The sequence below is a fragment of the Phyllopteryx taeniolatus genome, chromosome 4 (assembly GCF_024500385.1).
Source record: "Phyllopteryx taeniolatus isolate TA_2022b chromosome 4, UOR_Ptae_1.2, whole genome shotgun sequence".
Taxonomy (NCBI): Eukaryota; Metazoa; Chordata; class Actinopteri; order Syngnathiformes; family Syngnathidae; genus Phyllopteryx; species Phyllopteryx taeniolatus.
Window position 1 is genome coordinate 13,886,848 of NC_084505.1, and position 16,212 is coordinate 13,903,059.

The following is a 16,212-nucleotide window of genomic DNA, read 5'->3' on the forward strand; positions in this document are numbered from 1 at the left end:
TCAAATTAAACCTCGCAAATTTTCGTGCAATTCGGAATGAAATGTCAACTGAAGGTGCAAAAATTTACCTGCATTCAATGATTCTTAGTCACTTTAACTATTGCATAACCAGTTGGTCCAAGGCTGGTCAGAATGCAAAAAAAACATTGGAAGTTTTGTACAAACAAGTAATTAAAGTGATGGATAAAAAACCAAGGCACTATCATCACTGTGCAATTTATAAAAAATACAGTCTTTTAAACTGGGACAGTCTTCACATATTTGCAGATTTAAATTTGATTTATAAAGTACTGCATGATTTGGCCCCAGCTCCTCTGGCTGAGTTCATCAGCCAAAGAAACAGCTCTGAGCGTGTCACTCGAGGCTCTGTCAGAGGCGACTGTCTCATTCCTCTGCGCAGGAGCACTTTCAGTAAGTCAGCCTGGTCAGTGAGGAGCGCTGGTGAGTGGAACTCAGTACCTGAGGAGGTTAAACTGCTTACAACATACAAGGCCTTCACAAAAAAAACTGAAAATGTGGCTAGTTAACACCTATAGCTGCCAACACTAAAAGACAAGTATGTTATGTTGTTTTTTTGTTATGATCAAAAAAATTATGGTTTTATTCTAGTATAGTTTGATTATGTATCCTGTTTTATATTGTCTTGTAGATGTATTTTACTGCTTTTTTACATCATGGCCAGGGGACTACAGATGAAAACTAGCCTTCTGGCTAATTCTGGCTTTTTTAACCATGTGTACTTCATGTGTTTTATGAAATTGCATTGTCCCCTTTCAAAAATAAACTGATAAACAATAAAAAGGTTGGTTGTGCAAAAAAATATTGAGGGTAGGATCATTTTTCTTCAGGCCCGTTTTTAAAAAAAGTTTTTTTTTAAATAAAAAGTTTTAATAATTAGGCTCCAGCACGCCCGCGACCCTAGTGAGGAGAAGCGGCTCAGAAAATGGATGGATGGATGGGGAAGTTTTAATAATAATAATAATAAAGAGTTTTATTAATCCATTGGGATTAAGGTTCCAGCAGCATCACACCACCGACAATAGAGCTAAGTAAATAACAGTATAAGTAAGAAGGAACAAAAAGATAAAAGTAGATAAAAAAGAAATGTGATTTCAAATGTAGAAAGTTAAGGTAAGAATCTGAGAGACAAATATTCAAGTACAGATACTCAAAAAATCCACTTTTGGACAGCAAGTAACAAAGCGTTTGTACGTCATACTTTGTGACTAAATATTATATAATATATATGTTAAAATTAAATAAATTTGCATTATTGATTTCAAGAGTAATGCTTAAAAACCTCAGGCAGTGATATTTTATTTTTAATATTTTATATTTCCTTTCATTTTTCATTTTTTATTTATTTTAGTTATTGATAGACCTTAAGCGATATGCAACACACCCATGTTGTTAAATCAAATATGTTTATTATTCAGCACATCACATACAGCAATACAATAATAGTAATTAGTCAGTGAAAAAAATGAAAAATAGGTTGTTATAAAAAGTATAAATATAATACAATCCTCAGTATTTTAAAGGCATGTTTTGAAATACCACTTAAATAAACTATATGGTTTCTCTTTGAAAAGATTGTCTAAACCAGTAAGACAAAAACAGCATAATTACTTTTCTCTACGAAAAGCTCATATAATTATTTGAATCAAGGATCAAGGTCATTGAGGACTAGCTACACTTTGTAAAATCAGCAAAAATATAGAACAATAGTGAATTCTTTCTCTACACATATACAGAATATGTATATTTATATATATGTATGGCCTGAGTTGTGTGGTGGTGGAGAGAAAATCACTCACCAAGATTTATTATTACCATTGTTGAGAAGAGACATTCTCTTCATTCAATGTGGTTTTTCACATATAGGCATCAGGTTAAATCTGACCAACAGGATTGTTTTGGACTTTATGTGTTTACTTTGACAGAAATAAACAAGTGCCTGCCAATGTCTTGGCTGAAACAATTGTTTTCCTCCTATTCCCTGTCATATAAATAATCTAAATTGGCTGCTTCAAACTCATTTCTGAAGGCTCTGAAAACCTCACATCCCTCACATTCGCCAGGTTGAACCCTCCAGAGGGTCAGTATGTCAGAGTAATTTTTGTCCTCGTTCTTGGAAAACAAAGCAGTATATAAATGCAGATGACCTCTTTCTGGCATTCAAGGCTTAAAAAACTGTATCAGTAAACATCAACATCAAAGCCTGAGAAAACATTAAATATATGTCATGCGCTTTATGACATGTAAATAATACTGCTCCCATTCAAAACAGGGAAAACAATCCATATAATTTGTGGTTCTTTTTCCTTCCTTGCCTTAATCCTTAAATGGAATGAACGAATTCCACAACTCTATGTACACATTAATAATTGTTTGCACACTCCCAGCAATCCACTGAAGCTTCATTTACATGTTGATAGTCTTGAGGATTTTTTTCCTGATTCAGGACAGCATGTTCTTTGTGTGTAAGAAACCTAGGACTATATAGGCTGTATTAGTAGAATCTCTGGGCCCTCAATGACAATGTCCTCGGTTGAGCTGCCACAAAGCTTGGAAGGGCAAATTCAACTTTTGTTGAAAAGCCATGGGAAAAAGGTGCCAAAGGTGCATCGAAGCACTATGGTCCTAGACCAGCCCAGCTTCCCGGCACATTCGGAAGAACTGTCCCTGCTGTGCAATGAGGTTGGTTGGAGAGTCCATCTCAGAGATGTGGCCTCGGTCCATAACAATCACTCTGTAGAGCAGCAAGAAGGGGAAAGATGCTGATGTTAATAATAATAATAATATTAATAAATATATATATTATAGACACAGCCTAGTAATAAAGCAAAAGGTCAAGGATTTTTCAGAATTTTGGGGGCTTGTGGCCCTTTTTGGCACTATAATAGATCTGCCCCTGTCTATACTGGACAGCAGTAGAATCACAACTCAACATTCAGAAGCAAAAAAGCACAATCGGTACCAACCTTACCTTAATGCAGAGCACAACTTAAAAGAAACAATGGTGATTCACGCTATTTGCTACTGTAATTGAATAATCTTTATTGATCAGTTGTAATGAATAGAAATGTAGTTACTATTTGAGTGATATAGTATTGATGAAAAACACGGAAGTGAGAGATGAGAGCTACTGTAATTTCTTCTTCTTCTCTTCTCCTTCCTTGCCAGCCAGTGTAAAAAAGTAGTCCAATGCAGGCAAGACAGAGGCCGTGTCAATTGTAAATTTTATTATATTTTGCAATCCTCTCAAAATTGATGTAGTTTGGCTGTAGTTTGGTCACCCCTAATCGAAAAGGTGTTGTCAAAATGTGTACTTTATTTGTATTGTCCATAAAACTTATAGTATAACCTTGTGTAATCCATGATGGTGTTAAGGCGGTGAGCGATGGTAAGGACTGTGCAGTCTTCAAACTGGGTGCGGATTGTGGACTGGATCAGTGTGTCAGTCTCCAGGTCCACAGCAGCTGTTGCCTCATCCAAAACCAAGATTTTGGTTTTCCTCAGCAAGGCTCTCGCAAGGCACACCAGTTGACGCTGACCCAAGCTACACAGATGATAACGATTTGTAGAAGGTAAGAAAAAAAAGTAGCTGGATTGTGCATTAGTACAACTTTGTGCATAATGTACGTTGATGTACTAAGTTGGTTGGCGGTTAACTAACACTGCAACATGTAATATTCATGTGTACCTGAGGTTTTCTCCTCCTTCTGAGCATTCATGGTTGAGTTTGTCAGGCAGGTTACACACAAAGTTCTTGAGATGAGCAAGCTCTAATGAATTCCAAACATCTTCATCGGTGTAAGTGTCAAACGGGTCAAGGTTCATCCGGAGGGAGCCCGAGAACAAGACAGGGTCCTGAAAAAAAGGATTCACAGATCATTTTGGCCACTGATTTAATCAAGTTGTTATTATACCTTAATATATTGTCACCAGATTTGAGGTAATGTCAAGAGTTTATGTGAGGAAAGTCAGAGCTCACTTTCTGTTGTTAATAATTTACCTGTGGAATGATTGTAATGCGTGATCGAAGATCATGGAGTCCGATGTCGGCAATATTGACTCCATCAATAAAGATCTTTCCCTTTGCTGCCTCTAAGATTCTAAATATTCCCAGGGCAAGAGAGGATTTCCCAGCTCCTGTCCTTCCCACAATCCCCACCTGGAACACATTAGAGAGGTCTAATGTATCACAAAGTCCTGTGCAACTCTCATCAAGTAAAAATCACATTGTTTAAAATTACTCACCTTCTCTCTTTCATGAATCTGCAAGGTAATTCCTTTCAAAGCCAACTCCAGGCCTTTGCGGTACTGCAACCCATAGTCCTGGAACTCTATAGTGCCTGTCTGGGGCCAAGCCAGAGGCAAAGAACTGCCTTCTATAGTCCAGCTGGCCTGTATGATGTGAAGAGAATGCAATAAGGCACATTGTATTGGGTGAAATTTTATATTACCAAAAAAGATGAACAAAACCCATTTTGTAGAAAGTGTGTGTGTAATGGAAACACTGACCTCTTTTGCAGTGTCAGCATACTCATTTACTCTTTCCACAGAAACAATGTTGTTTTCGACATCAGTCCATGATCTAACAATCCAACTTAGGATTCCAGTCACCTGCAGAACCCAGCAAAATTTGATTATATTATTATCATTGTGAGGAACAAGCATGCACTGACTCAGAAAATCAACATATTTATAAATACCACCATGGACAGCAAATTCTTTTAATGATGTTATTTTGACATAAACGGTAATTAGTACGGCACTTACAGCTAACAGGATTATGCAAAACCCCTGCACAATAATAATAACAATTTGATTGTAGCATTACAAATTTAATTTCAGTTGAAGGGCAGCTGTGGCATAAACCTTACACTGGGAGGTGATCTAGCACATTTGGTAAGCATTGTACTGTATGTTTATCATCCTTCACAAACTAGGAAGTAGCCCAACAAACTAACAGATGAACAAATAAACACAAACATGACACAGTTGTTACCTAGGTAGAAGTGTGCATTCTGCTGAGTGACATACTAGTTATACAACCCAAATTCCAATGAAGTTGGGAAGTTGTGTTAAACATAAATAAAACCAGAATACAATGATTTGGAGCCTATCTCAGCTGACTTCGGGCGAAAGGCGGACTACAACCTGAACTGGTCGCCAGTCAGTCGCATGGCACATATAGACACGGACAACCATTCGCACTCACATTCACACCGTCACTGAATCCATGCTGCCTGCACCAAAGTCAGGCGAGTGTACCACTACACCATCAGTGACTTAGGTTGAACATGATTTGCAAATCCTTGTCCATCCATCCATTTTCTGAGCCGCTTCTCCTCACTAGGGTCGCGGGCGTGCTGGAGCCTATCCCAGCTGTCATCGGGCAGGAGGCAAGGTACACCCTGAACTGGTTGCCAGCCAATCGCAGGGCACATACAAACAAACAACCATTCACACTCACAGTCACACCTACGGGCAATTTAGAGTCTCCAATTAATGCATGTTTTTGGGATGTGGGAGAAAAACCACGCAGGCAGGGGGAGAACATGCAAACTCCACACAGGCGGGGCCAGGGATTGAACCCGGGTCCTCAGAACTGTGAGGCTGACGCTCTAACCAGTGGGTCACCGTGCCGCGCAAATCCTTGTATTCTGTTTTTATTTATATTTAATGGTCCCAACTTCATTGGAACTGGGGTTGTACAAGTATGCATTGCTGCAACAAAATATATTAGTGGACTAAGCCTTTTACTTTTACAGTTAGGGTATTTTATCCATAATTACTCTGAGGTGAAAATAGGGGTATTTTATACAGTGGCTGGGTAGTGCAAATCAATATAACACATTTTAAAACACTTGCATTTCAGAAAAAAATTAACAAAAGTCAAAACATTGATTCATTTTCCGTACCGCTTATCCTCACTAGGGTCACGGGTATGCTGGAGCTTATCCCAGCTCTCTGCGGGCAAGAGGCGGGGTACACCCTGAACTGGTCGCCAGCCAATCACAGGGCACATATAAACAAACAACCATTTGTGCTCACATTCACATCTACGGGAAATTTAGAGTCTTCAATGAATCTACTATGCATGTTTTTGGGATGTGGGAGGAAACCAGAGTACCTGGAAAAAAAACACAGGCAAGGGGAGAACATGCAAACTCCAAACAGGCGAGAATGGGTTTAAACTCGGCCCTCAGAACTGTGAGGCAGATATGCTAACCAGTCGGCCAACAAATTTACATTTCAGAAAACAAATGAACAAAAGTTTTTGTTCATTTGTTTGCTGAAATGTATATTTGTTTCAACTTTTGTTCATTTGTTTTCTGAAATGTAAATTTGTTTCAACTTTTGTTCATTTGTTTTCTGATATCCAAAATTATCCCACAATTTGTTATATTGTTTTGCACTTCCCAGCCACCGTAGTATTTAGACACCAGTAGAGCACAAGCATGGCCTCTTACCTGGAGAGAGTGGGACACAGCCAACCCCACTATGCCTGGACTCAGGGTGTTCTTTCCCATTACGGACAGAATGGCAGCTGCTAACACCACTCCATTACCAACAAACTCCAGATTGACTGCCAGCCATCTGTGGTTGAAACACTAACTTAATAGTCCTTAATGACAAAGCGAATACTCATTTGTTTAAAAAAATAAAATAATAAATAAATAAATTTTCACTGAGAAAGCACATTATATTCAATACTGATATCTCACCGAGTGGCCACAAATCGGGGGAAGTAGGAGGTCTGGTTGAAATCTACCCTGTCATTGGCCTGCAGAATGAACCTAGACTGATCGCCAAAGGCCCGGATGACACTGGCACCCTGCACCGTCTCATTGAAGTGGGTGTAGATGGGGGAGCGGCTCACAGCTTCCAGCCTCCGCAGCTGACAGGATGTAGCAACGTAGAAGCTCTGTAGCCCAAAGTGGCAAAATGAAACACATTAAAAACGGAAATCAAGAAGGGGTGATTGGCGGTTACCCAAATTCACAGTTAAATCGTGTAATGTTGATGTCAGCGGGGTAAATCTGCCATCAGTGTTCCTAGAATGTGGCAAAACTGCTATACCCTGTGAAAAATCTGAATCATGAGTTGTGAGTTGAAATTTGGGATGGGAGGAGGTTACCTGCACAAAGGCGTAGAGGAATGCGAGAGGCAGGATGATCACAGCAGCAAAGGGTGTTGCCATGAGCACAATGATGCACACTTCCATCAGTTTAAAGACGTAGCTCAGCATCATCTTTAGGCCCTCGGGCACCATGCAGTCAATGGCGTCAATCTCTTTGGCAAAGCGGTTGAGCAAGTTGCCGCTGGGCGTGCATTCAAAGAAAGACATTGGCGAATGCAACACATTGACCAGCAGGTCCATATGCAAGTGGCGAGAGGCAATGATGCCACAGATGGAAATAGCTACGGTGGTACCAAAGATTGAAATGCCTGAGGAGACAGAAAGGATGCTTGTTTATGTTTATTACGGAACTGTGCAAAAAATAAAATAAAATAAATAAAAATGCATTTTTTCAGTCAAACAATGGAGCCTAACCTTGAACAAAGCCCAGTGCTCCAAAGACAGACAGTTTCAGGTCAGCATCAATCTGGGTACCGTTAACAATTGGGTCATCGGCCCACATGCTCAGCCAGTAGTTGTAGGCCAGCGAGGCTCCTTGCTGAAAGGCGTACAAGAAGACAATGGGAATGATGATGGCCAGGCCTATGGTCTTAAAGTACTTTTGGTACATCTCCAGCCTCACCTGCAGTGGGGGAAAAATAAAATAGACACCAGTCAACTGATAGGTTCTTTTTTAATGGAATCCTTGAATTATACACCATAGTAAGTCGTACTCGTCCAGTGTGGGCCTTGTCAACCTCTGTGAGCTTGCCAAGGTCCTCAGGAACCTGTTCCTGTTCTTTTTCAGACACAGGCTCCATATTCTGCAAGTTTGTATTTGTTGTGTCACCCCTAGGAAGAAAACGGAGAGACAAGAAAGAAGTCAGTTTCATCAAACTGAATAAGAAGCTTGCTTTGACACAATTCCGGTAGTTTATTGTGGCTCAGGTTTACCTACCCAATAAGCTGCTCCTGAGACAAGTCTCTGGAGAATGGCATGAAATCAACCATGCTGAGACGAGCATTGGACCTCCTTGAGCCAGCTACAAGAAAGTCATCTTTTGTATTATTATGGATTCATGCTATTATTACTATTATACTCTGACCAGTCAAAACATTAAGACCACATGCACAATCTGAGATTCAAGAGCTACATTGAAAAATGCCAATACAAAGATGATAATGTTCAGTTTTGATCGAAACTGCCATTGATGTATTAATATAAAAATAGTTCATTATTGTGGTTGTGGTGTCGAACTGGACTTCGTCATACTGAGAGCTAATATCTTAACTCTCTCATGTAGCTAAATTACTGTAGGTAAGCAAAATATTAGAAACAGATATGGAAACAGTCTAATCCAAGTGCATGTTGTACAAGTCAAATAGTACAGAAATAGTTTTTTAGGCTTTGCAGATGAAAAGCATCGGCAATTTAAATAACCATTCAATACATGGCTAGACTCCTCACCTCTTTGTATAGCGCTCTCTTTTCGTTCAGTGCTGGCAAAGGTGTGGATGAAATCCGCAAAGGCGCCACGGCGGCTGAGGAGTTCTTGGTAGGAGCCGCTCTCTGTGATTTCACCGTTTACAAGGACAAGGATGAGGTCAGCTTGCGGCAGGAAGCTCATCCCATGTGTCACCAGGATACGGGTCTGCAGAGCCACACAAATGAGAGAAATTGGATGTATACACAAGCCAACACCAAATTGTGGCTGTCTGAAGACAAGAAATGTCGCCAAAGTGGCGGTTTTTGTGTTGTTAGAACAACAATGGAGGCCGCATTCTTGTAAGTGGTTGAGGTGTCGTGAAACCGCCATTTCTCTATGGGAACTCATTTGCACTCTACCTTGTCTCTAAGCACTCCCTTGGGTCCGATGACTTTGTCGAAGATGTGTTGGCCAACATGTGCGTCAACAGCAGACAGTGGGTCATCCAGCAGGTACACATCTGCCTTCCGATAGACAGCTCTGGCCAAGCTCACTCTCTGCTTCTGTCCGCCTGAGAGGTTTAGCCCCTGTAAGGGAAGATTGTGAGGCAATGCTCACGGAATTTAAAATAAAACATCTTTACCTTCTCGCCAATTTCTGTTGCATCTCCAGCAGGTAGGATGTTAAGGTCAGGCAGAAGGGCACAGGCTTCTAACACACGGTGGTACCACGTCTTCAGCTTTTCCCGCCCAAACATGACATTGTCTTGGACTGTGGCATTTTGGATCCAAGCCTGCTGGGGCACATATGCTGTAGAACCCTTCAAAGAGACATATCAGAGAGAAGGCTCAGAATATTAATTATTTAATGAGGCAAACATGAGTAGGGCTTGCATGTGGAGAATACCGTGCTGTACCTTCACAGTGACATGACCACTTCTCTTTTCTGTTTCTCCAAGCATGGCAGACAATAAAGACGACTTTCCGCTGCCCACGTGTCCGACCACAGCTACAAGCGAACCCCGTGGCACACGGATGGAGATTCTGTGAATAAATAGCAACAGCAAATCTTCTGTATGTCAGTCCTGATTCTCTAATGGATTTAGTTTTTTTTTAAATTACTCTTGTTGATAGCATATACCTTTTAAGACATGGAGGGCCCTCCGCAGACCAGCTGAAAGTTCCATTTTCTATCAGCACATCTTCCCCGTCTAAGCAAGAGAAAAGCAAATGAGCAATAAAAAGCTACGTAGGTGTCACGGTCTTTAATCCAAAGTAACAAATAACCCTTTAAAAAAATGCCCCTTCAAGAGATTCATCAGAGTGCTGTCAGGCTGTAATTACAAGCAGATTTACTTCATCATACGAATTACAGAGCTGTTGCTTTTTACAGACTGTCTGAACAGGTGTGACACAGAAAACCGGAGCATGTTTGCCGAATTTCTCTCATCATAAATCAAAACTTTGAATTCTTGTGCTGATTTATGTTCAACCACTAAATGGGAGCATCCTGTCATTACTTTGTCTGTCTGTCATCCTGGAGGCCCGGGAAGTGGCTGTTGTGCTCCACAAACACAAACAACTAAATCTGGTGGTATGTGTCCATGTGTTGTGACAGTCTTTATAGGGAAAATAGCAATTCATTCATCAGTGTATTCATTTAACCGTAGGTGGGGTTCTTACCAGAGCTCAATGAAGCCTTTAAGACATTGTCCACTTTGAGTTCCTCTGAGCACAGATATTTCCCCAAACGTTTTAGTGAAACCACAGCCTGGAACAGAAAAAGTAGTTCATCCTCTGACTATCCACCGGCTGGCCACAACATTATGACCTTTTCCACAATCCAGTGAGATCTAATAGAGCTGTATCAAGGCTTTGAATGGCACTGTAAGAGATATTTTATTTAAAGAGTTTGCCAGGGTGTTAGTGCACCACATCATACTAAGCGCTGGTCTAATTTTTTGGTTATTGCTTAATTTAGCAACGTGAGTCAAAGATATTACACACAGCTCCCAGTATGTTAGTTTTGCTGCTCGACAACACGGCAAACTACAGCCACAGTAAAAAGCATATTGTTAAATAATAGCTCACATGGCATTACTTTGTTTATAAAGGTGTATGCATTATATGGGAGTGTATGACCAAACAATATCATGGCAATTTTGAGTATATGCTTACCTGCAAGGTTGTGCTTATTGCAAATGGAAGCTGGCTAAGTGGGGTCTTCAGAATGTTGATCAGCGCCATTGAAACAAAAACCTTCTGAGCATCCAGGATGTTTTTGTCATCAAGCATTATGTAGACTCCAAACATCGCAAAAGCAATCTGGAGGACGGTAACACATGCTATTTTTGAAATGTAGTTATCTCTGTTTCATCATTAGCAACAAATCCCACTAACTGACAATCCATCAAAGATATAGGACAGTGTCCTAAATCTGGAGATAAAACATACATTTGTGTGCATGTGCGGAAAATGAAAGGCAACATGAATGTGTTGGCTTGGCCAAAAATCTGTGCTACACATACTCTGGCAAAGAAGGAACACACTAACTGGACAGTTCATTAGCTACACTGTCACTGATTCTGTCAAACAGTTATTAATTGAACCATCCATCCATCCATCCATCCATTTTCAATACTGCTTATCTTCATTACGGTCTCCGGTGAGATGGAGGGTATCTCAGCTGACTTTGAGCAAAAGATGAGCTGCACCCTGGACTGTTTGTCAGCTAATCCCACATAAAGACAAACAACCATTCAGCCACTTTTACACCTTTGGACAAATTTAGAGACTTAAATGAACCTAACATGCATGTTTTAGGAATGTGGGAGAAAGCTGGCGAAAACCCATGCAAGCACAGGGAAAATGTGCAAGGGAAGGCTGGGCCCAGATTCAAACCCCCAACATCAGAACTATGTGGCAGATGTACTAAACTCTCTTCCATTATGCCGCGTTAATTTACCTATATATTTATTGTTGTAGTACAAGGTTCTGGGCGTCTCTTAAAGACGGTGGATACAACGTCCGCCCCACACTTTGCACGCCCCTGCTCCTCATCCACCGACTGATGTTGCAGCATCAGTAGCAACAGGAGGCTCATTATCTTGCTCAAGGACACTCCGACCAATATTTTATATTAGGCTACAAAAGAAACAGCTCCCAGGATGATGCAGTGCAGTTCTACACAAATGCAAATTATCCAACCTGAACTTAGTATGATATTTTATTCTTTTAAGGAATGATAGATAGATACCTGTTCAACTGTATGTATATTTAATGGTGTTGGGGTTTTGTGATTGTGTGTTGCTTTGTTCACAAAAGGTACAATTGCTTTAATCTAGTGTTCTTACCATGAAAGAAGAGGAATTGAAAGATGCAATAGAGATGGAATAAAGGATCTGGGACTTCTTCAGGGCCTTCAACTCTTTTTCTCTATAACCCAACACCTGCTCCAGGAAGGCCTTCTCCCAGGCATAGAACTTCAGAATCTTTATTCCATTCAAAATCTCGTTCATTAGTCTGATGCGGCCATCCATGAACTTCATTTGAATCTCCTGTTGACCAGAAAAAATAAGTATTTTCATTTTTTTATGCACAGCGAAAAGTAAAGAATATTTGTGAGAATGGATCTGTTCTCTGAGTACAGTGCCACACGTTTTCCTGAACAGAATAGAACTTTTGAATATTGTAACAATTCATGACAAGTCTGGAATTAAGGGTCAGAAATGCGGTCACAATCCAATACTGGGTTTGATTAAATTAGACTGCAAATTCATAAAACCACATGTTGTCTTAGAGAAATGTGAAGTTGTGTATGCCTGCGCTTTCCAGTCATTGTTAGAGTCACACTATAAAGGGTGGACTAAAAGACAAGACACAGTGTACCATACAGGCCCTGAACCCACATGGTTCCTCAGCTATTATCTAAACCAGATGTGACAATCTGGACTGAACATACAACAAGAGAGCTGCTCTGAAAAAAATCGAAGAAGGATTCCTGTATATCATTTTTACCTGCAGCTTGCTTCTTTTCTTTGCTATCAGTCCATTCAGTGGAAAAACGAGGATGACTGTGGCAATACCTGCCAATGCTGACGGTCCAAGGTGCTACCAAAAGGAAGGCAAACATTGGCTATAGAAGTACAACTTGTAGTAGTAGAAGTTTCAATCAGACAAATAACAGACACATAACATTCCCCATTCACGTACTTGCCACAGGAAGAAGAGACAAAGGGCAATTTCTATGGGGGCCAGCCAGACAGCGTTGAAGTACACCACAAAGTCCATGAGCTTCTGAGTATCTGCTGAAACCAGATTTACAATCTCTCCAACAGTGCAGGTCCTCCTGGCAGCGCTATTTATCACCAAAGACTGGATTGACAACAAAAGAGACATTTTATTATTGCATGCACTTTAATGGAATTGTTTTTGTTTGTTTGTTTGTTTTTTAGTGAAGATATACACCCACACTATATGAACAACTGTCTTGGAAAAAAAACTCTTGTCAATTAATGAATCAATCAAAGGTTGGGCTCGACCGCTTGACAAAAAGTTCAACCTCAAACCTTCGCTTCATCTTGGCAAGACATTATGGACAACAGGTACACAGTCCAAATATCATTGTCCTGTGCACTGTCAATTTTTTTTGGCTTAATATGGTAAAATAGATAAGGATAAACAATACCCACCTTCCTGTAAACCAGGCCCATAACAGCTGTCTTAACCCTCATTCCCACTGTGAAGCAAGTGTACATGTACTGATGGTTGAAGAGGGACTGGAGGCAAGAGAGCAGGAACATGAGAGTGGCGTAGAAGTAGCCCTTCCACAATGGCGCATCTTCCTCTCGCATGAAGCCCAGCAGAAGACTAAAGACAAAGAGGCGTATACAACTAGATCGTTCTAAAGCAGAATTAGCACATTTGCTGACATAAATCAAGAAGAGACAAATATGATTTCACTGTCAACATGATTCTAATTCAAACTTTCATGTGTCCAGTGATGGCCACACAAATTCAATGCAATTAAAACAAGGCAGTTTTGTTTGCGCAACATTGCTCAGTTTGTAACCAACCTGCCCTCACACTATGCCAGCAACTGCCTTATTGTGGTCTGTCTGTGTCTGTGCCTCACTGAGGTGAAAGACTGTGGTTTCGTCTACTTCTTGCTTACAAATCCATGACCCTAATTAGCACTTCAAATAATTCAGTGTTTGTGCCTCAAAAACAACATTCCAGTTTGACCACTGTAACAGTACGGTGAGAGGGGGCCTTGACTTACTTTCTTTGTTGCCACGTGACAGAGTTTTGTTTGGTTGTCTTTGACACAAATGGCTACAAAATGACAATAACATTGTTACTGTATCTGGGATAAAATACGTAACATTTATTGATATCTCCATTTAATTTAGCCTGGGATATTTTTGTTTGCTGTATTTTTAAATCACCATAACAAGTGCATCTCTTTCTTTTTAACTGAATTAAATCCAGTTAGGTTCAGTCCAACTTGAGGTTTGGAGCTTTTGGCAGCTCCTTTACGCAGTACATTGAACTCAGTGTCACTTGGTTTGTGTGTGGGACGCAAGCACTGGAAATGTGTCTCAGTAACACACACACGACAGTTTATATTTCTAAATATAATGACTTGCATAACTTCAATATACCGCAAACCTCCTTTTTTTTTTTGTTTTTTTTTTTTAACCAAAACTGCCTCATTTGTTTCACACAGCGCATGTTCATTCACATCTCCATATTGTTGTTTTTTTTTTTTTTTTTAGCTTGGAGGCCACGATATCAATTAGTATTAACCTTGTTAATACGCTTAATACACACTATATGGAATGAAGTGTTTGGACACACTTATGATTAAAATTAATGACTAAATCCATCAAGAATTGGCACACCCTGCCCCTACCTAATTCAATGTTAATTCAGAGTTCCTGTATGTGTAATACAAGGTGCCTCAATACTATACTTTGGGCCATATAGTCAGGGGTGTCAAACTCATTTTTGTGGCCACCTTGTAGTAATGGATTCCCTCAGAGGGCTGTTATGACTGTGGAACTATATAAATGCATAGTCACCTCATCATACATATCATTATATGTACAGTGTAACCTCAGTTTTTGTATGCCCTAGTTTTCGTAAAATTCTGTTTTCGACATTTTCTTCACCATAATCTTGTCCCTGTTTTTGTACATTGCTTGGTTTTCATATGCTTGAAAATGGTCCAAACACTAAACTCATGCACCCACCCGCGTCACTCCTATCCATCCATCCATTCATCCATTTTCTGAGCCGCTTCTCCTCACTAGAGTCGCGGGCGTGCTGGAGCCTATCACAGCTATCATCGGGCAGGAGGCAGGGTACACCCTGAACTGGTTTCCAGCCAATCGCAGGGCACATACAAACAAACAACCATTCGCACTCACAGTCACACCTACGGGCAATTTAGAGTCTCCAATTAATGCATGTTTTTGGGATGTGGGAGGAAACCGGAGTGCCCGGAGAAAACCCACGCAGGCACGGGGAGAACATGCAAACACCACACAGGCGGGGCCGGGGATCGAACCCCGGTCCTCAGAACTATGAGGCTTACTCTATAACCAGTCGTCCACCGTGCCGCCGCGTCACTCCTAACTTTCTTATTTTAAAATGCGTTTTTAAAAGTGAAAATAATTTTAAATTTTGGTCCAGGACAACATGAATTGATGCACACGATTTGCTTACGTGGGCCACATGAAATGAAATGGTGAGCCGGATCTGGCCCCTGGGCCTTGAGTTTGACAACTGTGCTATGGTATAGTGTGTACGTAAGCCAGGGCATAAGAAATATGAAAACAGCTACTCTTAAAAGAGAAACCTGTTCTTTGTCTTACCTCAACACCTGGGGAATGGCGAACATGAAGGCATCATGGAATATGATACACATTGTACCAGTAAGGAAGTATGGCCCAAACTTGCGTGCCAGAGTTCTGAACAGAAAGAAGCCAGAGCTCTGCTCCTTGTGAAGCTTCCTGAGAAGCTGAGCTTGGTCCGGCAACCTGCTCCCCAGTGCCACACCTGATGTCAAGGCCTTTTCCTGCCTGTAATAGGAGTGAAAAACAGTTACACACATGGCATCTGCTGCTAGGGCCCAGTATTGTACAGTAACCTATGTATGCATTTGTAATCTTAGCACAACCGTACTTTGCCTGGACCATTCATTTAAGTTGGGTCATGCATGACATTTGGCTATATTGAAAAATAGAAAGATTCCTTTATTGAGGAACGGAGAAATCATGAGAGCAGTGGAATGGATTACAATACAGGCCACATGAGCACATTGATGAGTACTGTCTACAGTATTGTTATAACCTGCAGCCTGGATACATGCGCAATCAGCAGAATTTATAAATAAATACAGCATGTCTTTATTAATGTAATCGGTGGCTCTTTATTTGCCTTTTGAAGTCGGGAAAAATATGTCAGATTATGTCATTAGAGTTATTATGAAATCATTATATAATCATTGGCACGATAGGACTTGAATATAAAGTGTTACAAACCAGGGAAAAGTTTGAACATGTGAGTTTAGGTGTCTTCATGCAATATGAATGTGTTTTTGTATCTACTCGTGACTACTATTTGGGATGTCTCAATTGCATGAGGAGAT

At 40.5% G+C, this 16,212-nt stretch overlaps 1 protein-coding gene across 3 annotated transcripts in view; it reads right to left on the reverse strand.

The window, feature by feature from the left end:
* Nucleotides 1–1,405: 1,405 nt before the first annotated feature.
* The window catches only part of abcc6a (ATP-binding cassette, sub-family C (CFTR/MRP), member 6a), a 28,385-nt gene continuing 13,578 nt past the window's right edge, over nt 1,406–16,212 (reverse strand). For 2 of the 3 annotated variants that reach the window (XM_061769746.1, XM_061769744.1), the window contains 24 exons: nt 15,437–15,643; nt 13,250–13,427; nt 12,771–12,932; nt 12,576–12,668; nt 11,912–12,115; nt 10,737–10,883; nt 10,242–10,329; nt 9,700–9,769; nt 9,476–9,602; nt 9,203–9,379; nt 8,979–9,146; nt 8,601–8,784; nt 8,091–8,175; nt 7,867–7,984; nt 7,568–7,775; nt 7,151–7,461; nt 6,738–6,937; nt 6,483–6,609; nt 4,528–4,629; nt 4,264–4,410; nt 4,019–4,177; nt 3,707–3,873; nt 3,368–3,562; nt 1,406–2,752 (listed from right to left, as the gene is read on the reverse strand). In XM_061769746.1, the coding sequence (XP_061625730.1) occupies nt 2,644–2,752; nt 3,368–3,562; nt 3,707–3,873; nt 4,019–4,177; nt 4,264–4,410; nt 4,528–4,629; nt 6,483–6,609; nt 6,738–6,937; nt 7,151–7,461; nt 7,568–7,775; nt 7,867–7,984; nt 8,091–8,175; nt 8,601–8,784; nt 8,979–9,146; nt 9,203–9,379; nt 9,476–9,602; nt 9,700–9,769; nt 10,242–10,329; nt 10,737–10,883; nt 11,912–12,115; nt 12,576–12,668; nt 12,771–12,932; nt 13,250–13,427; nt 15,437–15,643 (3,733 nt within the window). In that variant the 3' untranslated portion in view covers nt 1,406–2,643. Of the gene's footprint in view, nt 2,753–3,367; nt 3,563–3,706; nt 3,874–4,018; nt 4,178–4,263; nt 4,411–4,527; nt 4,630–6,482; nt 6,610–6,737; nt 6,938–7,150; nt 7,462–7,567; nt 7,776–7,866; nt 7,985–8,090; nt 8,176–8,600; nt 8,785–8,978; nt 9,147–9,202; nt 9,380–9,475; nt 9,603–9,699; nt 9,770–10,241; nt 10,330–10,736; nt 10,884–11,911; nt 12,116–12,575; nt 12,669–12,770; nt 12,933–13,249; nt 13,428–15,436; nt 15,644–16,212 lie in introns of those variants that run through there. The other variant, XM_061769747.1, reaches the window with a different exon arrangement.